Below are 27,095 nucleotides of genomic sequence, written 5' to 3' on the forward strand. Positions count from 1 at the left end.
GTGAAAGCAGGTGCATATGCAAATATAAATATGATTACATCAGCTAGAAATAGAAGGGGGAAGACTGAACATGGAGGTGGCTACAATAAAGAAATCAAGGCTTGACAACCTTAGGTAAATAAATTATATAATATGGAGTAATGAGTTTGTAAGCTGGAAAGGTAGCTTGGAGTTAGATTTCTAATGGGTCATTAGTGTCAAACTAAAGAGATGGTCTTTGTCATATAGGCCATAAAATTTTGTGAAAAGTTTTTTTTAATTGAAGACTGACATGAGTAGACTTTTTAAGTCAGAAAGTAACTGATGTGACTGTTGAATGTATACTGGCTGGGAAAGATGGGTTAAAGAGAGAAAGAAAGGAGAGTACTGAGTGAAAAGCATTTTTGAATGGTTACTGTGTGCCTGCCATTGTGAATGACATTTTATTTAGATTGCTAAATTTCTAAATACTAGCCCCATTTAACAGATGAGTAAATTGCATATTTAAAAAGTTAAATAACTTGTCCAATGCACACAACTGTTAAGTGCAAAAACTGGAATCCAGTTCGTCTAATTCCCAAAGCTCCCATCAACTTATCTGCTGGTCCTCATAAGAGACTTTGAAGGCATATACGAGAACAGTGGTAGTGAAAGTAGCTAACAAGGATTATAGCAGTAAGACTTTTTAGAGTGAGGATCGACAGAACTTAATGTAAGTGATGAGGAAAAAGGTGTCAGACTTGACTGAGTGGAAAAGGACAGTCTAGCTCTGAGTATGCTGAATTTGAGACATTCTTAAAATATCCAAAAGATGCTTTGAAAGTTAGGAACACAGACTTTTAGTTCAGGAGCAAGAGGTCAGAAGCAGTGCTATTCAGATGTGGGAATCATGGTGCACAAGCTATAGTTACAGCCAAGACAGAGTGCATATTGGGAACACTTAGAGTGAGGAGGGAAATGTTGACAGAATCTTAGGATCATCTACATTTAAGTTACAGGCAGAAGGAGATGAAGGAAGAGTGGCCAGAGGGTGAGAGGAAAATAAAAAAAGAACGTCTTAAAAGGAGAATATTTTAAGGAGAAGGTAGTCAAGAAGAATGTAATTGAGGTACAGCCTTTGACAAGTACAGACTACTCATTCAAGAAGTTTGCCATGGACTACATCATACTAAATAGCAAAGAAAACACTCAACAGAGTGAAAAGGCAGCCTACAGAATGGGAGAAGATATTTGCAAACTATATATCCACTAGAGTTAATCCCCCAAATATATAAGGAACTCCTACAACTCAATAGTAAAAGAAATTAATAACCTGATTTGAAAAAGGGCTAAGGGCTGAAATAGATATTTCTCAAAAATAGACATCTAAAAGGCTGACAGGTATATGAAAAATTGCTGAACCTCACTAATCATCAGAGAAATGCAAATCAAAGCCACAGTGAAATGTCATCTCACACCTCCCAGAATGACTATTAACAAAAAAACAAGAGACAGGTATTGGCGAGGATACGGAGAAATTGGAACCCTTGCATACTGTTGGTGGGAATGCAAAATGGTGCAGCTGCTATGGAAGACAGTATGGACGTTCCTCAAAAAATTAAAAGTAGAACTGCCATATGATCCAGCAATCCCACTCCTGGGTATTTTTCCAAAAGACTTGAAATCAAGATCTTGACTCTTCAAGATCCTGAAGAGCTCTCCTCCTTTTACCACAGCAATATTCACAATAGCCAAGATGTGGAAACAACCTAAATGTCCATCAGCAGATGAATGGATAAAGAATATGTGAAGCCGGGCGCAATGGTGATACCTGTGGTCTCAGCTAGGGGAGGCTGAGGCGGGAGGATTGCTTGGGGCCAGGAGTCCAAGTCCAGCCTGGGCAACATAGTGAGATCCCATCTCAAAAAGAAATAGAAAGAAAATATGGTATATACACACAATGGAAGTGTTCAGCCTTTGAAAAGAAGGAAACTCTGCAACATGTGACAACATGGATGAACCTGGAGGACATTATACCAAGTTAAAGAAGCCAGACCCGGAAAGGCAAATACTGTATGATTCCACTTATATGAAGTATCTAAAATAGTCAAATTCATAGATTTAAAAAGTGGAATCGTGGTAGTTATCAGGGGCTGGGAGGAGGGGGTAATGGGAGTTACTAATCAATGACCATAAAGTTTCAGTCAAGTAAGATGAATAGGCTCTACAGATTTGTACAACGTTGTACTATTGCCAACAGTAATGTATTGTACACTTAAAAATTGAAGAGGGTATATCTCATGTTAAGTATTCTTACCACAATAAAATAAAAAAGTTTCCTATCACTGGAAAAAAGCTTGGGGAGGAGGTGAGTAACTGAGGAGTGGATACAGAGAAATAAGCCTCCTGCAGACGAAAACTGTTGGAGGGAGAGAGAAAAATGGAATGTATATCGTAAAGTAAAAACGGAAAGTGCCCTGAAGGAAACGAGACGGGATGAAATAAAATGGTTTCTTTTTCTGTGAGGTGGGACGGTTTGAGCCTGAACCCACTGCTGTGTGAATCAGGTGCTTCCTTGAAGCTTCCTGCCTTGGACTGGGAACTGGTTTCACAATGTTCCTGAGCTTCAGCTTGCAGTTGGAGGTGAACAGGGCGCCCCTTCCACGTGCTGTCCTGACTAGCTGGTGACCGTGTTGATGAACATCCTCTCGCTCCCCACTTGGGAACTGCGTGTTAGGAGGGCTGCCTCCCCCTGACAGGGTTGCTTCCTCCTGTCAGGGCGTGAATTTGGAATATTCTCAGTACCCAGCCAAGAAGGACTGTTCCTCCAGAAGCATGAGGTGTACCTAAAAAGAGCTAACCCAAATTATATACTAAAAGTATAAAAGTATTTTTTTGTACTTTCATAACAATTCTGACACCAAACGTGTGGGGTATTTCCACACCAAGCAGTTCAGTTCTCTGGTGACACTAGCTGGTGTCTTACAATTCAGTTCGGTTCTGAGTTGGCATCAGATCCCACGAATTAAAGGGCCCAGCCCCACGAGATGACCCCCACTTCAGATGTCTGGCGCATGTCCCGGGTATCTACCTGTACTTCTGACCGACCTTCTTTAAGTCAGGCGTTCCCACATCCTCCCTCCTTGCATTTGATAATTTGCTAGAATGGCTCACAGAACACTTTACTTACTTACAGTTGATTATAAAGGACACAACTCAGGAACTGCCACATGGAAGAGATGCATTGAGCAAGGCGCCCTCTCCAGGCACACCACCTTCCCAGCACCTTGATGTATGCACCATCCCAGGACCTCTGGAGTTGTTAGGGTTTTTATGGCTATTACATAGGCACGATTGATTATATCATTGGCCCTTGGTGGTTGAGTTGATCTCTAGCCACCTCTCCCTTGCCTGGAGACGTGGCTAAAGAGAGGTGGTGCTGAATTCTAATCCTTTATTCACATGGTCGGTTCTTCTGGCAGCCGGTCCCCATCCTCCAAGAGTCACCTCACTAGTACAAACTTGGGCGTGGTTGAAAGGGGCTTACTATGAAAAAGCAAAGATTCTCCTCTCACCCCGACTACTCAGGAAATTACAAGGGTTTTAGAAGTTCTGTGCCAGGAACCAGGGCAGAGACCAAATACTAATTTCTTATTATGTCACCTATAGCAGTTGTGTTAACTTTAGTACAGTAAATTTAAGCTCATTATACCTCCTTCAGAACGGATACACATTCCCTATCCATCATCTCACTGTCCCATTCCCAAACTGTGGGGGTGTAGATAGAAGCGGGGGTGGTCTATCACAGCCCAGCAGCACTCGACAGGATTTTTAAGCGACTCTGGGAAGGCAGGCATTCAGAGTTTGGCTCTTTTAACATGACATATGTGAGAGGAAACAGGAGTGCTGTTTGGAGGTGTGAAAAATGGCAGCTCCCTGGTGCCATCTACTCTTAGTACACTTTTTACTACTGCTAAATATGAAATTAAAATAGACTTACTGTATGGACTCCCAGATGCTCTTGATAAGATGAACTTTATATTTAAAGAAACCTTTAGATTTCGCTCAAATGCAGGAAATTAGGGAGAATAGTGAAGTTTTCACTTTCAAGAAAAGGGTGTTATTTTAAAAATCTAAGACAAAGATTAGAGGAGTCCTAGCTTTTCACTGGTTAAGCCTTGTTGAGGCAAGCTATATTCCAGTGTTGAATCTGCAGTGGCCGAAGCAGCCCTGAAGCCGCTGTGCCTGCCATGGGCAGTCAAGTCTCCATGCAGCCATCCCTTCCCTACACGCAGGAGGGATTCTGCAGAGGTGCCACTGGGCGAATTCATGCCAAGAGTTGAGTCCATTTGTGGTCTTCCTGTATGATCTTTCCACTCTTTGCCTCCCTTAACCTCGAGGCTCAGTCTTCTTCCAAAATGTGTAGATTTTGTTTTTATAGTTTTTTATTCAGGTAAGTTCACAATTCTTCTCCCTATATCATTTTTTCATTTTTTTTTTCTCAGTCTTTCCCTGGCTTATCCCTTCTCAGCAAAACCTAACTTATACCCCCTTAATGAGTATGCTTTGAAACCCCCTTTTCATTGCCAGAAAACTTCTCTGTATTCTCATCTTTTCATACAATTTTCTTTCTTCATCTTTGCCTTAACTGGCTTCTCTTTGAAGAGGGCTTGTCCCTTTGAAAATAACTATTCATTCCTCAATTCCCTTTGGATCTAAAGGCCAAAAGGAGTGATCAGTCTTTATTTTTCTATCTTTTCCTCTTGTTGGAGAGCATAGAGTTTTTCTATGCAGGTTTACTTTTTAGTGCTTTGTTTTATGCCTCTGGATAGTAGGTCACAGAGTACACAGAGCAGGCTTACACACGCACACGTCAAATGAACAAATCCAGCCACACCACCTGTGCAGTCTCGTGAATTCACTTCCTCCACCACTGCCTGGATTCAGGCTCTCACCTGGCTTGTTGAAGGCATCCTCAACTAGTCTGTCAGCCTTGGTCTTTCTCTTGTCTATCATCCACACCACGCTAGGTTTTGTTTTGCTTTGTTTAAGCCTGCTTTGGATCTTGTTGTAGTCCTTGATTAAATTTTTCTGCCTCCTTCTTACCTAAAGGATAAAGGCCATGCTCTCCCAACTTCAACTTCTGCCACTGAATTATATGCCAGTCAAGGAAAACCATAGGCAAAACAACAAGAAAACAACAACAAAATAGCAGACATGGTCCTTGCCTCCATGGAGCCTATAGTCTGTAGTCACAACAGTAGTATAATTAGAAAGTAGGGTAGTGCTATGAAGGGGAAGCTGAGGATGCTGCTATGAGATGTTACAGCATGGTGGGGAATTTCAAAGACCTTTCTGAGTAAATCAAAATTAGGTCAAGACCAGAGGATGTTCAAGAATTAGCTAGGTAAAAAGCTAGGGGGAGAATATTTCAGAATGAGATTCTACCCTGTGCCAATGTTCTGCAGCAAGACAGAACTTGGTTGTTTTAGGTACTGGAAGGCCAGTGTGTCAGGAGAGCTGTGAATGAGTGGGAGAGTGGAGCAAGAACTAGACAGGGCTTAGGTTTCTCTTAAAATGTAGTGAGCCGCCAATCGTTGGTTTTAAGCAGAGTAGTAATATGGTCTGCTTTACAGATTTTAACTTTTATTCCAGCTGCATCAGTCACCTCGAGTCACTCTGTTTCCCATGCACCTTAATGCCTTTGCTCCTGTCTCTCTCCCCTTCACCTTTTTTACTTCTGGGAATTAGCACAGCACAGTAGTCCTAGAATGAACTCTAGAACCAGATGCTTTCTAGTGGCGTGGTTCTAGATATGTTACTTTAATCGCTCTGTGCCTCAGTTTCCCTTGCCGAAGTGGGATATAATATCAAGGAGATGGCATGTGCTTAACCCATAATAATTCCTATAAAAGTGTTTGCTATTATTGTTTTTATTACTACTATTAAGATTCACCTCAAATGTCACTGTGTAACCTTCTCTCATCTTTTCAGGTATAATTCATTACTTCCTCTTCTGCACTCCCACACTGCCATGGTTGTTTTTATCATACTGTTAGAGAGTTGAATATGTACTTTTCTGCTGTTATAGATTATGAATTCCTTAAGGACAGCAGTCATGTGGCATCAAGCATCAGGATTTATATTTCTCCTCTACCACTGATTAATTGTATGACGTTAGATAAATTGTGCAGCTTCTCCATCTTGGTTTCCTCAAGTATAAAATGAGGGTAGCATTACCCATCTTAAGGGCTTCTGTTTTGGTTTTGTAAGAAACACATTTGCACAATAGTTAATACTTAGTAAACACATATGCTTTTCTTCCCTGCCTCTGTAGATTTCTAACAACTCAGTTAGAAAGAAAGTTGAGTCTGGTTATTTACTGATTGGAGGCTGAGGTGTTGAATGAATAAATAATGAGGGTTTTATCAATGAGTAAAACAACAGAACACAAAAAAGGAAGAAGCAATTCTGTTGTTAAATGAAATAAATATGTTGTACTCCTGATACTAACAGATAAATCCTAATGTTTAAGTTCATTCAAAGTGTGTTTATCCTGTAGCGTATATTTTAAAATCCAATTTACTCTTGGCGTTTTAAAGAAAGATAAACATAATGGTCTGAGCTCAAATTGAGTAGAGGTTTCTTCAGAACATAGTTTTAAAGCCATTAAAATAGAAAATGAAAAGCAACTGATTAGAAAAAGACTGCTCACTTATTTAGGGCTTAGTTTTCTTATCTATAAAATTTGATAGACTGATAGATTAAATGATCTCTAAAATTCCTTCAAACTCTCAAATTCTATGGTTTTATGATTCCCTGGTTCTGAAGACTTGTACAAAATTACAGCAACTTAAGATGCTAGATAAAATCCTAATGGTGAAAGGAAGAGGAAATTAGTAAAGAACTAAATGGTTAACAGTCTGGAGCCATTTAATGGAGAGGGAGACAGCTCTGCTACCTCAACAGTAATTGAGTTTCATAATGATGACACTGAGTCATCAAAAAAGGTTAAATTTGGTTCAACCTACTCTCCTTAAAAGGCAAGGAAATGTGTAATGCATTTTTAAGAAGATTTTTACCAATAATATTTTAATATTTTGTTACTTTTTATGACTTAAAATTTAAGTTTTAATTATTTGGAAAATTCACTTTCGTGAATGCCTATTTCCTGTCCATCAAACAAGCCCATTTCAGGGGCTACCAAGATCTTCCTGCTGCTGCAGAATAGCTTACCACTCTGGTATCATGGTTGTTACTCTTTTTGTAATTTAGTGTCCTAAATATTACACATAAAAACGCCACCATCGCCGGGTGCGGTGGCTCACGCTTATAATCCCAGCACTTTGGGAGGCCGAGGCGGGCGGATCACGAGGTCAGGAGATCAAGACAATCCTGGCTAACACGGTGAAACCCCGTCTCTACTAAAAATACAAAAAAATTAGCTGGGCGTGTGGTGGTGGGCACCCGTAGTCCCAGCTACTTGGGAGACTGAGGCAGGAGAACGGCGTGAACCCGGGAGGTGGAGCTTGCAGTGAGCTGAGATCGCGCCACTGCACTCCAGCCTGGGCGACAGAGCAAGACTCTGTCTCAAAAAAAAAAAAGTGCCACCATCTCAAGCTGGGAACAGTGGCATATGCCTGTAGTCCCAGCTACTTGGGAGGCTGAGATGGGAGGATCATTTGAGTCCAGGAGTTTAAGGCTAGCCTGGACAGCATAGTGAGACCCTGTCTAAAAAAGGAAAAAAAAAAGTGGTGGATGAACTGAAGAGGCTGAAATAGATAATACTGTGCGTTTATGTCATGCTAAGGGGTTTAAATTTATCCTAAGGGCAGTAGAGGAGTGACAGTCACATTTATGTTTTAGAAACACTAGTCTAGTGGCAGCATGGAGGGCAGATTGATAGACGCCAAAGCTGGAGGATCCGTGAACAATTTGGAGACTGTTGTGCCAGTCTAGACAAGGGATGGTAAGAACTTGGACAAAGGTAGGATTAGTGGAGGAAGAAAAGGAGGAACAGACATACGACTTGAAGGAAGTGGAATCTGCAGATTTAGAGAAGTACATGATGCTTGATAGGGGTTGAGGTTAAGAACTGGATGGAATTGGATCCAGTTCTGGCTTTCTGTCCTGGGTAACTCTTTTGGAGGCACCATTAACTGGAATGTTCTGTGAAAGCCTTTGCTTTCCTGATGTAAGTACTACTGCCTCCTGCTTTCTGATGCCACGACAGCAAAAGCCATCATGCAGCTTTGAGGTGATAAACAGGAGAGTGGACATCTACACATTAGTAAGAGTGGAGCAAAAAGAGCCAGCTTCCTGGCACGCTTGTGGAATAGCTGCCCCTGCCCTGGCCATGCTACCTCCGGATTTCTTGTTATGTGAGACAGATAACACTTACATGCTTAGAAATAGGCATCTGAATATGTTTACAACCAATAGAGTGAAAAATGATTGGTCAGTTGTAGTTTATTTTCCTGATATCTTTGCATTCTAAAAACAGATTGAACTCTAAAAAGAGATGCAGCTCAAAAAATTTATTTTAATATATTTGTATGTTGAATTTAATTGCACCATTGGCTTCTAAGTTTTTCTTTGGGTTTTTTAATAGAGCAAATTAAAGAAAAAACTTCGTTTTTACTAGCAGACCTCTTAGTATACAAATGGGGAAAATGTGCATATAAAGATGGGACCTAAGATTTGGAACAAATTCCAGAGGAAAATTTTGTTGACGTTGGAATGAATTCCTAAATACTATGTCTGATATTTAGTAAAAATTGCTTATTTTTGTTTTCTACTCTGAGAAGTATTTCTTGCAGTCTTATCATTAGAGAATAGACTGGTTCTATGGCTATTTTTTATAGGAACATATTGGCTGCTGCTTTAGACGTTAAATCCAATGATATATCCTGAATCTTAAAAAACAAAACAGTAAATCTGGAATCTTACCGAAACCGAGCCTTTTCCATATACATTTGTGTCTGTCTCCATATTAAGAGAGATTACATCAGAATTGAAGGCTTTCTTTGGTCCCAAAATCTGTACTTTTTTAAAAAAGCAGTGATTGCTGTGGCTTCTCCAGTATGCTGTGAAATATATATGGAAGTTATTCCAGTGTTTTTTCTCAGTCTGACATCCAAATGGCTGTATATGACTTAAAATCTGCATTTGAGAGTCTGTTTTCTAATGGTTAATCAAAGTGTTTTCATGCTTGCAAATTCATCTTCTAACAGCTTTTATCATCGTGGCATTAAAGTTAAGAATTTGATGTGTTATTAAATCACTTTTCATTTAAGATATTTTATGCAGCCTTCAAACAAAGCCCTGAGGGAATTTGGGAGGAAAAATACAAGAACCGTAGGACAAGTAGGTCATAGAGTGCAGCATCATCAGATGGTGGAATGCAGGGCAGGGCTGTGCATCAGGAGACTTCATTTCTATCCATAGCTCTCTTCATGACTTAGTGATTGACCTTGGGCTACTTATCAAAGAGCTCTTGCCTCAGTTTCGTCTTAGATAAAATGGGGCTAGAAGTCACCAGAAACACATGTACAATGTTTTGTGGAGTTCATAGACTCCACATAGACTGTCAAATCTGGGAGACACTTTTCAGTCATTTACTCCAACCCAAAATGAATCCCCACCACATAATTTTTTGAAGTGTTTTCTGCTCTGTACTTGAACAACTCTTGTGACAGTGGACATCACCTCCTCCTGAAGAAGCCCACTCCATTTTTAAACGTTTTTAGTTGTCAAGAAATTAATCCTGGGGAATACCTAAAATAGGCAAATTCCTAGAGACAAATAGTACATTAAGGTTATCAGGGACTGGGAGAAGAGGAAAGTGGGGAGCTACTGCTCAATGGCTAGAGAGTTTCTGTTTGGTGAGATTTAAAAGTTTTGGGCCGGGTGCGGTGGCTCACACCTGTAATGCCAGCACTTTGGGGGGCCAAGGCAGGCAGATCAAGAGGTCAGGAGTTCGAGACCAGCTTCACCAACATGGTGAAAACCCGTCTCTACCAAAAATACAGAAATTAGCCAGGTGTGGTGGCGCGTGCCTGTAATCCCAGCTACCCAGGAGGCTGAGGCAGGGGAATCGCTTGAACCCGGGAGGTGGAGGTTGCAGTGAGCTGAGATTACACCACTGCACTCCAGCCTGAATGACAGAGCAAGACTCCATCTAAAAAAAAAACGTTTTGGAAATAAATGTTGTGAATCTAATTAATGCCACTAAATTGTGAGTCTAATTAATGCCGCTAAATTGAACACTTTACCACAATTTTTAAAGATTCACCTCAGTTCTGTCATCTCAGTGTGGAGGTAGACCATATTGTCCAAGTTTTACAGAAGAGACAACAGAGGCTTTAAGATCCCATGGCCAGGGAGGAGCAGTGTCAGGATCTGCACCTGAGTACTTGACCTTCAGACTGTTGGTGTCACCAAGTTCATCATGCCATCACTGTTGGGAACCAATTCATTCTCATCATTTGGGATGCTTTTCTTACTGTGCCCTGAGCTGGCCAGTCCAGAGGAGGGCAGAACATTTCTACCACCCTTGTTAAATCCAGAGACTAAAACTTAGTTAATGACATGGCATGAGCTTTTTTGGCAACTACAGCACACCATTGATTCATACGGAGCTTACACTTAATTAAACTTGCTCCCCCAACATTTGATTTATACACGCTGCTCTTTATTAAAGCAGTTCCCCCTATTCTTAAACTGGTGAGATTTGTGTTACATTCAAACATGCAAGAATTTTAAAATGTCTTATGTATCCCTATGCGAATACATCTTGTTGCTTTTGACCGATTGTTCCAGTCTCATGATTATTTTGACTCTAGATTATGGTACCCATCATATTTGTTATATCTTCCATCATAATTCTATCTTAAGTGTAAGTCAAAATGGCTTTGGTTTTTCTCATCCAAGTTATCGATAAAAATGCTGAAAAGGACTAGGACATTGACCTATTTCACGGCTGATCGCCCTCTGGCCTTTCATAATAGCCAACACCTGTTTACCATGCTGCCTCTGTACCAGAAACTATTTAAATGCTTTTTGCTTATTAACTCATTGAATCTGCACGACACCCCTACAAGGCATTGTTAACACAATCTTCATTTTATACCTGAGGGACCTGGAGCACAGAGAGGTTAAGCAATATGACCAAATCACATAGCTGGCAAGTGACAGAGCCAGGATTCAAACCTCTTTATTGAGCTTCCAGAGTCCATTCTCTTAACTATTCTGCTCTAGTGCTGCTAACATGAGCCAGGATTCTAGTCCATTCTGGGTTAGGATAACATAAGGGACTGTATTAAATCTAATTAATAAGATTGCTATTATAACATTTTTTAAAGTGTACTGTTGGTGGCAAAATAATCTGAAATGCCAGACCAAAGCATTTGTGCTGTATCTTCTACCAAGAAATTATTTCCCCATTTGTTCACCAAACTCTAATCTCCTGTTCTTTCATGTCTGCTGAAAAGATATTTCGTTTTTGTTTTCCCAGGCAAACTTCAGTTCTCCTTCTTTAATATTACCTCTGCACTTTGTGCAAATGTCCATTGCGTTTTGAAATGGATTTCAACAGTAAGCCAACAACAAACATTTATGAGCACCTAGAGCATATGACAAGCATTATTCTGGGTAATGGGAATATAAACATGGGAAAATGGTGTTCCTGCCTTTGGATTTACAGCTGACTAGTGAGAGCCAACACAAATATGGCCCTGGTCCCTGCTACATCATAGCTGTTCTGCAAATATCACATGGCTGAATGGAAGAGAGCTGAGTACCAAGAAAGTCTTTTAAAATGCCCAAATAAACATCTCTAAACTTTTTTGTGCTTTAGATTAAGATTGTTTTTGACCATCATAGCAGTTTCCTTCGTGAAAACATTCCTGGTGTGTTTCAGTGAGCTTAGGCTAAACTGCGCTGTGGAAACAACCTGAAAATCTCAGGAGTTTATAACAGCCCATGTTTATTTCCTGTCCAGGTCTGTCTTGGGTCGTGTGCAGCTCTGTTCCATGTCATTTTCACTGTGGGACCCCAGATGAAGGAGGGTCACCTATCTGGGACATTAATGCTAGTATCAAGGTGAAAGAACAGAAAACAGGTTCCTTCTGTAGGAATACCTGTGGCTATAATTTTTAGTGATTTTCAAAATCTTTGCCATGTTTATTCCACCAATCTGATAGTTATTTACATGTATTTTCTTGAATTTTGAATATCACATGCTACCAGGCTAAAGTTAAGCTGCTGGCACATCTAAGAAAAACTTTAAGATTGACTGATAGGGTCTTTTTCATTACTCAACTTTTAAGATTCTATTATTGAACTGTAAGTCACCACTTGAATTGTTATGTGTATTTCTATATAGTATTTTTGTTCTCCAAACATATTTGTAATCAATTCATCATTTAGGAAAAGAGCCTCAAAATTAATTTAGCTAATTTTACTTTGCAAAAGCATTTCAAGATCTGTTTAATGCATTTTAACTGAGAGATATAATTGCTTGACAGACTACAACAGAATTGAATGTAAAGCTCTTATTCATGTATTCTTTACTATATAATTTAGGGGTTAGGATGAATGATTTATTGCTAGCCTTGGTAGAAATGCTAGTCTGTTTCTGTTTTCCTACATGCAGTAGCAAAGTACATATATGCTGCTAATTATTTAATTTAAAAAATAACTGGTGTGTAATACACTTTAATGAAACAGGCTTTTAACAATTGGGAATCTTCTAGAATGATATAATAACAGAAGGTAGCGCTTTCTTCAGAAAGACATACAGCTGACTTTCCCTCCACCCATGATACATTTTTCAGAGCCTTTCTCCAGAGCTGCCAAAATAATGGTACAGTACTGATGCTGGAGGTATAGAAAAGAAAATAAATTGTGGCAATGGGTTGATTTTTCTTCACTGAGGATCTAATTACAGGGAATTGGACTTAACCTAATCAAACAATAACGGCAATTTCCTAAGAGTAAATTAGGGAACAAATTACTGTGAGATGAGTTGCAGAATCTTTTTCAGAGGTTTGGAGAAAAACAGAATGTCTGTTCACCTGTTTGGGCCCACTTAGTATTGGCTTAACCAGGCGCTGGCTGCAGTTCCTAGCATGCTGGGTCTGAAATTGTGACATGTATAGGAGCAGCAGCATTGGAGGGCAAAGTACCTCAACAGGGATGGGACAGGTGAGTTGAAGGAACAGGAACTGCTTGTGACCATTGTTATACACGCATCTATCTGGCTGGGGTAGATAGAGATCGATTAAAAGACGAAACAGGAAGAAAAGCAGTAATGACAAAGTGAGTAGTAAATATGATCATTTGTTCTTGGAAATTATCTGGAAATAGTTGGCACAGTCTGTAAAAACACAAGCAAATACACATGCCTGTTTATGCAAATACATCCATGATATTTACAATTTCAAACAAATCTATGTGGCCTTTGGAAAAAACCTCCATGACATCTAAGATCTTGTTGCCTGCCCCCTACCTTAATTTGCTTAACTGACACTCTATGGCACTGGATTTTCACTTTGTTCTTTGAAACTGTTTCTTATTCCACTAACATTTACTGAGCTCTCACTTTGAGCTTAGCAGGGTGTGATGCTCTTCTAGGTGTGGGAATACTGGGAAAAAAATCCAGGTTCCTGGGAGTTGAGCAGACTCACTGAGACTACGGACCGTTCTTTATGGGGGCATTTGTGGTTGAGCCATGGGAGACTCAGCTAGCCCGTGTTGCTGTGCCCCACTTCAATTGTCCTATCTAAGAAGCCATCTTGACTTTGTATCAAAATTCATGGGGAAAATGTTCCTTGACTTCCTTTTAAATGCCATATTTTATCTGTGCACATCATACCCAGGATTGTTGAGATGGTAAGAAGATACATTGACATTTGGGGGGATTCCTTACCCACCTCATTTCCTTGAGAACCCAGTTCTAAAGCTCTTGCCAGCCTTACAGACACCCAATGGAATCCCTGCTCATAGGCATATTTTGGGCACATCAGTATGTTTGTCATTTTCTCCCTGGAAACAGTTTCTCACACCCACGTTGCAAGTGTGTGATCTGTGATTATATCTCCTGCTCGTTTTCTGTGTCCTCTTTGCCTGGAGCGAGGGCTGAGAACATGATTCAGCTTAGGGAAATAATACAGAATGTGGTTGTTAAAGTGATCTTTCAAAAAGCAGCTTTTTATATGTGTGCAGTCACTATGCTTGGCGTCGCCTATGACTTCATTCACCTGAAACAATGAAGCAGATTCTAGGATTTTAGAATTACGGTCTTGGACAAACCTAGAAGACGGCTGCTTTTAGGCCCTCGGATATAATCTTATTTCATTTAAAAGATTTTGAAGATTTTGAGACAAAGGCGCATGCTAACTTTGCTCCATGATTAATCCTTCCAGTGTTTGTTGCCGTCTTGATGTTATATCAAAAACCATGAGGAAGATGTTTCTTGACCTCCTTTTAAATGCCATATTTAATCTGTGCACATTGTACCCAGGATTGTTGAGATGGCAAGAAGATACATTGACATTTGGGGGGATTCCTTACCCACCTCATTTCCTTGAAAACCAAATTCTAAAGCTCTTGCCAGCCTTATAGATACCCAGTGGAATCACTGCTCATATGCATACTTTGGGTGCATCGGTGATTTTTGCTCACTGTGACTAATCCTTCCAGTGTTTGTAACCTTTCTTATAAGGAGAACTTCTATTTCAACTTTGTTAATTTGGCTTCACAAAGTAAATAAGGGGCACCGTTGTTTCGTCTTAATCAGTGAAGGGAATATGGGATGTCCTGATATAATTAGTGCTGTGATTTTTAGTCCTGTCCAGCCCGGGCTTGCTTGAGAAGTCCCTTGTGCACCCCTGTATTATCAGACATGCCATATCACAACAAGTACCTTTTGATGTTTAAGAATTAATTCCTCTAAGGAATTGTAAAAAAGAAGGATATTTTGAGCGTTAACATCCTAAATCCACATTTCCATTTTCTGAGGATGTTTCCTTAGGACTAGGCATCACTGAGATGGAAAATTCGTTCTGAGAGACTTTCTTTGGAAACAAAATGGCTCACCCTCAAATTTCCCCATTTCTGGATGAAATCTGATTTAATAATACAGTATTGCTCTTCAAATATGAGAGAAATCATTGTAAGGAAGAATGTGGGTTTTAAAGAATAGACTGCTTGCTCCAGAACTTTAAGAAACTAAATCTGCTGCTTTAAGCTCCTAGAGCAGCGATAGGAAATAGATACAGGCAGTAATTTGCAGATAGTTCTAAGTGTAATTGACTTCTACAATGAATATGAGCTTGTCTTCAACTTTGAGCTTTGAAAATACCACAGACTGCCGGGCGCAGTGGCTCACACCTGTAATCCCAGCACTCTGGGAGGCTGAGGCAGGCGGATCACGAGGTCAGGAGATCAAGACCATCCTGGCTAACACGGTGAAAACCCGTCTCTACTAAAAATACAAAAAATTAGCCAGGCGTGGTGGCGGGCGCCTGTAGTCCCAACTATTTGGGAGGCTGAGGCAGGAGAACGGCATGAACCCGGGAGGCAGAGGTTGCAGTGAGCCAAGATCGCGCCACTGCACTGCAGCCTGGGTGACATAGCGAGACTCTGTCTCAAAAAAAAAAAAAAAAAAAAAAAAATTTAAAAGGTTCCAGTTCTGTATCATATTCTTTATATTCTTTGGGTTGTCAAATTCATTTCTTCAAGGTTGGAAAAATTGGACTAGATTTGAGGTCATCTATGCTGTGTAGGGTTTTATAGAAAACTGCTTTCCAGCTGGGTGTGGTGGCTCATACCTGTAGTCCCAGCACTTTGGGACCCCAAAGTTGGAGGATCGCTTGAGTTCAGGAGTTCGAGACTGGCCTGGGCAACATAATGAGATCCCGTCTCTACAAAAAATTGTAAAAATTAGCTGAGTGTGATGGTGTGCACCTGTAGTCCTGGCTACTAGGGAGGCTGAGGTGAGAGGATCGCTTGAGCCCAAGAGGTTAAGCACTCCAGCCTGGGCGACAGACTGAGACCTTGTCTCAAAAAAGAAAACAAAAAACAAAAAAAAAAAAAAAAAAACACTTTTCCCATACATACCCTCGTTTGATCTTCTTAATGAGGGTTTTGTTTCCCATTTTACAAATGAGGAAACTCCAAGGTTTTTTCTGTTTTGTTTTTGTTGTTTGAATGAAGGTATTCTAGAGCATTCATGGTTTGTGTTTATACAGTTAAGGTTCTGATCCATCTGGATTTTTTTGTATGCGTGGGGAGAATAAAATGGGGAGCCGCTGTTTTTTTCTCCAAATGGCCTGTGTTGTCACAACACAGTTTATTGAATCAGTAATTCATCTTTCCTGTGTGAATTTAAAATGTTGAACTTTCACATCAAATTTGGAACTACAAAGTAGGTTAACAAGGTGAGAACTATAATAAGAATAATCTCTCAAATAGAAGAATGTAGATGTCTTCTTGTCTCCAGTTTATTTATGCTTAAACCTTAAGTTTAAATGTTTGGGCAGAAAACACTTACAGTCCTCTATGAAATAACTAACTTGGTAAGTCAGAGAAACCACAAACCAAATTACTCTGAAGAACAGTAATTCTTAAAGAAAACCTCACAGGAATTCTGGAACAAGGAACATCAGAAATCCTGCACTTCTGATGAAATCAATGAATTAAAAGTCCTACTCTCTGGTGTGGAGATAACCTGTAACTGATCCAGGTTCCTGAGCAGCTCAAGGAGGTCGATGGAAGAGGAAAAGGATTTAATGTAAATTTAATGCAGTTTCTTAGATCTGATCTTAGAGAATATCTAACTAGGTTGAAAATTCTCTTTCCATTGTATTTTCAATGGAAGAACAACAAAGGATTTTAATAAAGCCTTTTTATGCCAAGCTGACTTTAGAATAAAATTCATTCACTGACTTGCTTTTTTAAAAAAGACAGAAAGTCCTAAGCGTCCTTCTGGTTTGCAAGTCTTGACGATTACCCCTCTTTATTTCTGAGAACTCAAGAAGCATCTCCGGCAGGGGTTATCCTTAATAGGCCCCTGATCTCAGGGTTTTAAGAATCACATTGGAAAAACTGACAGATGGATAAAAAATAATTACCACACAGTGTGAGTAAAACCTTTTAAAAAGTCGATTACTCTGGGAGCACAGAGCGGCGGCGGTTTCCCCAGGCCTCTACTTTGGGAGACTTGGTTGGGACAGTTACTTGGTTGGGCTGCATCTGAAGGGACAGTCATCTTAATCAGTAGGAAAATATTTGCCAAACCCAGCTACCAGAAGAATTTAATGCTGTTAAATGATAGTTTGTAGGATAAGTCTGGGGTATACCTTCTATTTGTAGTCCTAATCATGGGTCTGGTGTTACTGAATTATTTTTTTCCGTGCTGTACCTGAGATGTGTATATAACACTTTATTGCTCCAAAATAATGTACCTGCCAGTTTTCTGGATATCCTGCCAAAACTGAATGCAAATGTTTCTCTCCAAAAACTGCAAGTTTGGGGCTTGATTTAATTTTCTCCATGAAGAATAGGCAAGCTTGATGAGCAGCAACTCTTGTACAATTAAACATTACTACATAAAATTAACCTACTTTGAGAAAACAGCTAAGGAAAATGTAAGGCTGTTTATAACATTCATACCTCTATAGTCAGCCTTTCATTCATAGATAGGAAGCATCCGTGGAGCTAACCATAATCTTGATATGGTTAATACCTCCCTAGCCTTTTTTTGTTTGGTTTTTTTTAGAGAAGGTCTCAGTCTGTCACCCAGGCCAGAGTGCCGTGGCGCAGTCTTGGCTCACTGCAGGCCCACTGCAGCCTCAACCTCCTAGGCTCAAGCGATACTTCCCCCTCAGCCCCCAAATAGCCGAGATTACAGGCATATGCCACCACGGCCATCTAATTTTTTTTATATTTTGTAGAGACAGGGTCTCCCTATGTTGCCCAGGCTGTTCTTGATCTGGGCTCAAACAGTCCTCCCTCCTTGGCCTCCCAAAGTGCTGGGATTACAGGCATGAACCACTGTGCATGGCCACTTCCCAAGCTTTTAAAAGCCCTTATCACAGTATTATTGCTAGACCCCAGTGGGCAAAAATTGGCTCATGGTACTATAGGGGACAAAAACAAACAAACAAAAACCTTTTCCTTTACCTTTTCAGGTTTAGTGGCTGGGGCCTGTGAATTAAACTGACAAAAGATAACCAGAGAAAAAGCATACACATTTTATCACTGTTAATATTTTTATGAGCACAGGGCTTCACAGTAGTACATAAGACAGGGCTTGTCTACCTAACTTAGAAGGGAAAAGGAAGAGAAAGAAAAGTTTCCTATGGGAAGGACAAATGGGTTTTTAGGAGGACAAGTTAGTGATGATGTTTTTCTTCGTGAGGATTAGTGGTCTTTCTGTCTTCCTCAGGGCCACAAAATTCCCCTGGAGAAGGGATTTACAGTAGCCTCAAATCTCAGAAGCTGCTGCTTTTAGTCAGATAAGGGAAGATCCAAGAAAGCTTTGTTTAGCACTTGTTGAATCTAAAATGTCTTCAGCTTAAAATAATCTTGTAACCAACGCTGGAGTTCTGAGTGGATCCCCACAACAGAGCAGTTCAACATAAAGAATACTGCAAAGGTGAGCCGAGATCGCACCCCTGCAGTCCAGCCTGGGTGACAGAGCAAGACTCCGTCTCAGAAAACAAAAAGAATACTGCAAAGGCTGGGTGCAGTGGGTCACACCTGCAATCCTAGCACTTTGGTAGGCAGAGACGGGCGGATCACGAGGTCAGGAGATCGAGACCATCCTGGCTAACATGGTGAAATCCCGTCTCTACTAAATATACAAAAAATTAGCCAGGCGTAGTGGTGGGCGCATGTATTCACAGCTACTTGGGAGGCTGAGGCAGGAGAATGGCGTGAACCCGGGAGGTGGAGCTTGCAGTGAGCCGAGATCGCGCCACTGCACTCCAGCCTGGGTGACAGAGCAAGACTCTGTCTCAAAAAGAAAAAAAGAAAATGACTTGAACATTAAGTATCAATTAGGCAGTTTGAGAAATAACTAAGTAGCATTGCGTTTCATATTTCATTTTTTTTATCTATTAGAACTTTACACAATGCTTCTTAAACTGAAGTGCACATAAGAATCATCCCAGAGCTTCTCCAAAATGCAGATTTCTGGATCCCACAAACTCACATGCTAATTATAGTAAATCAAGGGTTGAAAACCAGGAAACTGCACTTCAACAAGCACTGTTAAGTGATTCAAATTTGAGAAAAGCTGGCTTAGGGGTAAATAAATAGTACAATTTTTAAAATCTTACAGACAGGGTTTCAAATAGTGTCGTTATTTTAAATTGTGTAATCCTGGGGAAACCAATCTTTCTTTACCTCAGTTTCTTCCATTATAAAATGAAAATTAAAAATTACTTGAGCAAAGGGTCATTTGAAGGATCAAATGAGTCTGAATGTCCTACCACAGCGCCTGGAGGGTAGAAAGCACATAATAAATGCTGACTGTCATTATTATCACCACATATTTTCAAACCCTGACTCAGGGTAGTGCCAATGCTTAGGGAAGTTTTTCTGTGGGCGCCCACAGTATTTCCTCTTCTTTTGTAGCCCTGACCCAGGGCTTAAAAGTGCTTTTCCTTAGTGTTCCTTCATACTCCAAGAGAAATCTCTTGCTTACTTTTTTGAAGTCCCTAGATATAGAGTAATTACCCCTTTTTTGCTTATTGTCTACATATTCTTGTCACCATCCTGGTTTTATGACGTCAGATCTCATGATGCTATTTATCCAGTTTGCCACATGTGGCAAACAGTGATTATTTATAAAGAAATTACAGTTCATTCCCTACCATATAATTATGGCAAATTGAATTCTAAGCCCAAACCCCTTTGCAAATAGTTTTTGGCTAAACAATCTGAAAAACTGCCTGCCTGATAAAATTGGAGGAAACTGAGACAGGGGAGTGCCTTCAAGCCCCGTTTGAATGAGCTAGACTTTAATTAGGACACAAGAAGCAATTTAGAGATAATCTCACTAAATCAAAAAACTGAATGATGAGCGTGAGCATTACTGTGCAGTTAAATGTTTTTCCTGTTGAAGGAGATTATGGGGCACCTTAGAGCTGTAGGAAGTAGAAACGGACATGAATTATTTTTACCAAGAAATGTCTACATTTATATTTAACATTTCCAGCTCAAAGAACACTTTTGAAGTGATTACAAATTCAGTATGGCTAACTCAGAGGGACTGATGTCGTTTTGTCATTTAAGATATTAAGGTTTTACTCCAAGCACTCTGGTAGGAGGTAGAATGCCAAGAAGTTTCTGAATAAAACAAATATCTGGGTCCAGCATTTTTCAGTTATTATTTTTCTCTCCTCCTCTTCTTTTTACTCACATTCTTTTTTGGTACATGTTCTTCAAACTGTGTTTCAGAAAATATGTATGATTCCCACCACTGTCATCTGGGCTATTTTTCTGGCTCAATTGCACAATATTGTGAAAGCATTCAACATCAGTTAAGAATGACTGGAGTATGAATACAAACGAGGATCCACGCTGAAGCATTTTACTAGAAAATTAGTTGCAAAAACATATTACTTATGGAAATTACATGCACATTTATTAAAATAATGTTTTTAAAAATCCAAGTTCTTTTTTTTAACACCATAACCATTTTTTTTTTTCTTTTGGAGGCAGGGTCTCACTCTGTCACCCAAGCTGGAGTGCAGTGGCTTGATCATGGCTCACTGCAGCCTCGACCTCCTGGGCTCAAGAGATCCTTCCACTTCAGCCTCCCAAGTACCTAGGTCTACAGGCATGTAGTTTTCTGTAGAGACAGGATTTCGCTATGTTGCCCAGGTTGGTCTTGAACTCCTGGTCTCAAGCAATCTGCCCGCCTCTGTCTCCCAAAGTGCTGTGATTACAGGCATGAGCCACTGTGCCCAGCCATCTTAACCATTTTAAAATGTACACTTCAGTGATACTAAGTAAAATTCACATTCTTGTGCACCCTTAGCCATTTTGATGAAGAATTTAAGACTCATTTTTGTATCAGTGGATTATGGGGGAGCATAACAGTCCTTCACAGAAAGAAGGAAAGAGCATCCTGAGAGACAGCTTTTACCTTCCCTCACACACTTAGGGAGAGGTTTCTGACAGCTGTGAGCACTTACCTGGGAAAAGAATCATGGCAGTGCTGGGATGGGGATTTCAGACTCTCAAATATGATTCTGGCTATCCTGTGTCCTGACTCTTTTTAGACCTCAGCCTTGACTTTTTTAGACTTCAGTCATGAAGTTTCTTGAAAATTTGCATGGATAATAAGGCTGCAAGCAACATCTATTTGTAGAATAGCAGCAATGACAATGTCATAGCCCTAATGGGCCTTACAGAAGAAAAGAATATATACATCAATATATACACATATACTAATGGTAGCACAAGTCTTGGAGATAATTTAATGCTATAGGAATTCCAAAAAAAGGCACAGTTTCTGAAAGCTGGGATGATTGTTGCCTAATTGTTAAAATGACTCTGCATTTACTTAATATAAATTTTAATTGAAATACTATGAAATAAAACATCAATAGAAATCTTGTATTATGTACAAAATTTGAAATTACACTGTGCATCAAAGGAAAAAATGCAAGGATTTTGTAATTTCAAAGCCAGTCGGTAAAACTATTTATGTTAATGGCACATGATAGCTCCACCATAAGTAAAAAGAAATATTCAACGCCCTTTGTCAATCTTCAGGGAAAATGGGTTCTGAATTATGAGAGCTGTGACTAATGAGTGATTTTCAGGAATGTATTTCTGTGTTAGATGCACTATTCTTGTGCTCTGAAGGCTTTGATGTTCTTAAGGGCAGTTGGACTCATTATTCTGCATTATTTTCATTTTTTTCTGGCGGAAACATAGCTACTCTAGTGTAACACAGCAAACCTTGTGGATGAAATGGAAATATCTTACAAAATGTAAACCTCTTGTGTTAAAAAGTTAAATTCCTGCCAGGTGCGGTGGCTCACACCTGTAATCCCAGTGCTTTGGGAGGCCAAGGCTGGCGAATCATGAGATCAGGATATCCAGACCATTCTGGCTAACACGGTGAAACCCCGTCTCTACTAAAAATGCAAAAAAATTAGCCAGGCATGGTGGTGGGTGCCGGCAGTCCCAGCTACTCAGGAGGCTGAGGCAGAGATTGCAGTTAGCTGAGATGGCGCCACTGCACTCCAGCCTGGGTGAGAGAACGAGACTCCATCTCAAAAAAATAAAATAAAATTTCTTCCAGGATCTCTTTCTAATGGCCAAAGATTAGAGATCATGGCTTGTGGAGCAAATCTCATCTTCACTTTCTGTGAATGGGACCAATGCAGGAATTGGAAAATAGAGCCTCACATTGACAAGACAGAAATCTATTGCTAGGACTTCGCAAGATTTATCAAGAAAGTGGTCAGTGTTTTAAAGTGATGGCTAATTTCACCCAGAAGCATGGGAAAAGGCATTCATTCAGCCATTGTCTGCTTATTAATAAAAACCTCTAGTTTACATAGTGAAGCCGAGTTGCCCTGAGAGTGACACCAGCTGTCTTTCTGACTGAATTCAAGCAGTGGCTTTAACTGACCTTTTTTTTTTTTTTTCTGAATTAAGATCACTGGGGCCACACCTGTGAGCTAAGGTCTAGTTCTGATTTATTGGAGAATGCTCACCCGTCAGTAATTTTTTGACTGATTCAAACCCCTTGACCAGTGGACATTAGAGGATGAATGAGAAAGTGGAATACATTAAGTAACTTAGAATGAAGGAAAATCATAGCATAAGAAATACATTTTTGACATTTTGTAACATGTAAATTATATTATCATTAATGTGTAAATTTGCACCAATTACGTGACTCAAGAGCTCAAAACTTTCTGTAATGGGTTTGAAGCACAAAAATACAGTGTTTATAGTCAGAGGGCAGCCTTTACTTTCAGTAATGGTTATTCCCTATGGGCTGGAAAGCAAATTTGGCTTTAGGTTGTAAAGAGTTTTCCAGTGCCAAGGCATTTGACTGCCCTTTTTTTCTTACTCTCCGTTGTCTTGCAGACCAGACGACGTGCTTCTGCATCGCACTCATGATGAGATTGTCCTCCTGCATTGCTTCCTCTGGCCCCTGGTGACATTTGTGGTGGGCGTTCTCATTGTGGTCCTGACCATCTGTGCCAAGAGCTTGGCGGTCAAGGCGGAAGCCATGAAGAAGCGCAAGTTCTCTTAAAGGGGGAGGAGGCTTGTGGAAAGCAAAGCACAGAAGCTGTACTCATCGGCACGCGTCCACCTGCGGAACCCGTGTTTCCTGGCGCAGGAGATGGACAGGGCCACGACAGGGCTCTGAGAGGCTCATCCCTCAGTGGCAACAGAAACAGGCACAACTGGAAGACTTGGAACCTCAAAGCTTGTATTCCATCTGCTGTAGCAGTGGCTAAAGGGTCAAGCTTTAGCTGTATGGAGTAACTATTTCAGAAAACCCTATAAGAAGTTCATTTTCTTTCAAAAGTAACAGTATATTATTTGTACAGTGTAGTATACAAACCATTATGATTTATGCTACTTAAAAATATTAAAATAGAGTGATCTGTGTTATTTTCTATTTCCTTTTTTATGCTTAGAACACCAGGGTTTAAAAAAAAGAAAAGGTGAGGACGTCTGGGTTTCATTTGCTTCTGCTAGGTTAAACTTTTACTTGACAACAAGGATTCCTGCTGAAGTCTGAACCTTACTGTGTAACCCTCAGTTTCCACTATTAAAGAGTATCTTTTGACGTCTGCTTGGAAAACGAATAGTACACTGGTAACTCAGTCTCCAGTCACCTCTGTGTCTCTTAAGCAAGACGTTCTAAAAGATTGGGAAAACATCCTCCAACACCTGCCTTTGCCTAACCATTATTTTTCACCAGATTACTTCTTAAGAGAGGGAGGTGATTCTGAAGAAGGTTTCTATCTCAAAAAGCACTGGGCTTCTTTATTCATCTGTTCTTGTTGTTTTTGATGGATTTTTTAAAATTTATGTGCAATACAATATACACGATGTGAAGGACACTCTTCAGCTTAGTGAAATGCTGTTTTCTTTTTTTTTTTTTTTTGTAGGTCAGAAACAAACATCAAAATCAGTTCAAGCATTTTGGGTTTTTTTTTCTTTGTCCTTGCCTTGATGTTATGAATATTAAAACAGGAGGATTGCTGCCATTGTTCAGTTTGCTTGGACAAACCTGGAGATGCAACCCAGCTCACATCATTGCTACTGATGAGCTTTCTGTGCCTTTATCAAAAGTTTATTGAGAAGACCATATTTCTTCGTATCTGTTTATAAACTCAAATTCCAAGTATCAAATCGCAGGTCTCAGTGAACATCAAACCTACTTACTACACAGAATCAAACCTTTGTTTAGGTGAGATGTACATCATTAGTGGAGGAACAACTGACAACATAATTTCGTTTTGTTTTCTTGTGATACTCTTCAGACATGCTTCTATTAGAATAAAGGTAAACTGGAATGTAGACAAGTTCCCCTCAGTTATTTCCATGGGGCTGTAAAATATATATATGGAATGATGGTTTCCTGACTTTTAGTCCACATACCAATGTTTTCTTTTTTTCTTTTTTCTTTTTTTTTTTTTTTTGAGATGGTGTCTCGCTCTGTCGCCAGGCTGGAGTGCAGTGGCGTGATCTTGGCTCACTGCAATCTCTGCCTCCTAGGTTCAAGTCATTCCCCTGCCTCAGCCTCCCGAGTAACTGGGACTACAGGCATGCACCACCACACCTGGTTAATTTTTTGTATTTTAGTAAAGATGGGGTTTCACCATGTTGGCCAGAATGGTCTAGATCTCCTGACCTTGTGATCTACCCACCTTGGCCTCCCAAAGTGCTGGGATTATAGGCCAGTGTTTTCTTAATCTTAGAATGTGAGTAACTGAAAATCATAGTCTGTGGAAAGGTGTTGAATTGAGTATAATCTTCTGTTTATTTTTGTGTTTTGTTTTTTAACAGATGGGGGTCTTGCTGTGTTGCCCAGGATGGAGTGCAGTAGCTACTCACAGGTGTGATCATAGCGCACTGCAGCCTCAAGCTCCTGGGCTCAAGCAATCCTCCTGCCTCAGCCTCCCAAGTATCTGGGGTTACTGGTGTGCACCACCATGCTTGGCTCTAGTAATTTTTTTTTTCTAATTCAAAAGTTACAGTTTCACTGTGAAAAAGGCCTTGAACACGCTATTTATGACATCTTTTGAGGCGGCTCCAGTGCCTTGACTTCAATCCCGGTTTCCGGTTGCAGCATCCTTGTTGTCTTAGCAACACAGTGAACTATTCTGAAGCATAGAGTAACACGAAACTGGAAGTCCAAGAAATCATCTCTGCATCACATTATGGGAGATGAAGTCTGCTTTATCCATTTTATCTTTATCCAGTTGTCTATGATTAATTGATTACAGAGTAGAGTAAAGTAGTGCATGGATATACATTTGTGTTGAAAAAAGGGGAAGTTGATATATATCAATCTTAGTTTTCATTTTTCAGTTTGATATACATTTACATTAAACGCTTCCCTTTATGCCAAAAAAGTATATGCAACTGTATTCTGTAGGTTGATTTTTGGAAAAGGGGAGAAGCACACTGAATTCATAAGGTCACGTGTAGTCTTAAGGTCTTACTTGCTTACAGCCAATTAAATTTGAAGCACCTTATTTATACTTGTTAAAGGTAAAACCCAAAGGAACAAGCAGAGGACATTTTGGGTTCATGAAAGGTAAATAAGCTTACCTTCTTAATGTTTTCATCCTCTTTTTGTATAAATCAGAAAATGATCTAAACTGCTGTAACAAAGAGACCCCAAAATAATGATGGCTCATGTAAGGTAGTCATTTATTTTTTTCTCACATAGCAGTCCAGAAGTAGCTTCGTTTCACAAGGTATTCAAGGGATCTAGGATTCATCTACCTTGTTAGTTCTCTTAATACCCAAGGGTATTGTTCTTTCCATGGTCAAAGCTGGCTCAAGACTTCCTAGCGTGTGGAAAAAGAGGAAGTTGGGAGCAAGCTATTTCCTTTTTAGGAAATTACACCCATCACTTCTGCCCACAGTCCCTTCATGAATACTTACTACATAGCTATACCTAGCTTCAAGAAAGGCTGGGACGTGCCTCTAACTAGATGGACATGTGCCCTACTAAAACTCCAGGGAAAGGGTTCTATTACTAAAGCTAAAAAGAGGGTAGTTAATACCAGAATTAAAGACAAAAATGATAGCAGCCAATGGCCCATGCCATGATAATCTGCTGAGCAGGCATGATGGAGATCCCTTGCCCCAGCAGAAAGCGAGTTCCTTAGTGAAACCATGAATCTGCTATCTGGAAGAAACTCCCTTGTCCCTTGTCTTCTGTGGTCCCTGGTTTGACCTCTAGGAAAGTCTTGCTCATCAGCTTCTGTGGCTCCGTCTGAAACTTTGGAGGGCATCACAGGTTTTGCAGCCCCTGCTTGCTGGTGAGATTTTTAGACCTAGATTGCCTTAGAGACTGAAAAACATAGGCTTTTATAGGCCAGGGTTTTAGTTCCTTTGACTGTAATAAAGACTTCAATGCCGTTTTTAATGTTGATTGCTGACATCTTTGAAGCCTCACCTTTCCCTTTCCCCTTATGCTGCACATCTGGGCAAGCTGATGGAAGCATGGGTGCCTCCTCCTTTGGCCCCAGCAGGAAGTTCAAATCACACAAGCCCCGGCATACATGCAGGAAGCTTCACCCCAGCCTCACACTCTAAGACGGATAAAAGCCAAACCAATTAAGCCGTTTCTCGACCCTTTTGGGAGCCTGCCCTATCTCCCTGGAAAGTCTCCGTATGTGAGTAATAAACCTTTTTATACCCATTTCTTGTGTGTGTGGCATTATCAGTCTCAGCATCTGAACTGAATTCATGGTGATTTTCTCTGAATTTTGGGAGGAGGAAGTTCATCTGACATCTTAAGGGTCATCATAGCATTGGTGACATCATTTTATCAAAAACACTAGAGATTTCCGTTTCATTTGCTTTCAGTCAGTTCATGTGAAAGTAGCCACAGCCAAAGAGCTGCT

General features: G+C 40.1%; 1 protein-coding gene across 2 annotated transcripts in view; it reads left to right on the top strand.

Annotated features, from left to right (window-relative positions):
* Positions 1–26,890, top strand: part of KCNMB4 (potassium calcium-activated channel subfamily M regulatory beta subunit 4) — a 65,048-nt gene extending 38,158 nt beyond the window's left edge. Inside the window, exon 3 of one of the 2 annotated variants that reach the window (XM_005571531.5) lies at positions 23,083–26,890. In XM_005571531.5, the coding sequence (XP_005571588.1) occupies positions 23,083–23,251 (169 nt within the window). In that variant the 3' untranslated portion in view covers positions 23,252–26,890. Of the gene's footprint in view, positions 1–971; positions 22,271–23,082 lie in introns of those variants that run through there. The other variant, XM_065524566.2, reaches the window with a different exon arrangement.
* The last annotated feature ends 205 nt before the right edge of the window (positions 26,891–27,095 follow it).

Source organism: Macaca fascicularis, chromosome 11 (genome assembly GCF_037993035.2).
Source record: "Macaca fascicularis isolate 582-1 chromosome 11, T2T-MFA8v1.1".
Taxonomy (NCBI): Eukaryota; Metazoa; Chordata; class Mammalia; order Primates; family Cercopithecidae; genus Macaca; species Macaca fascicularis.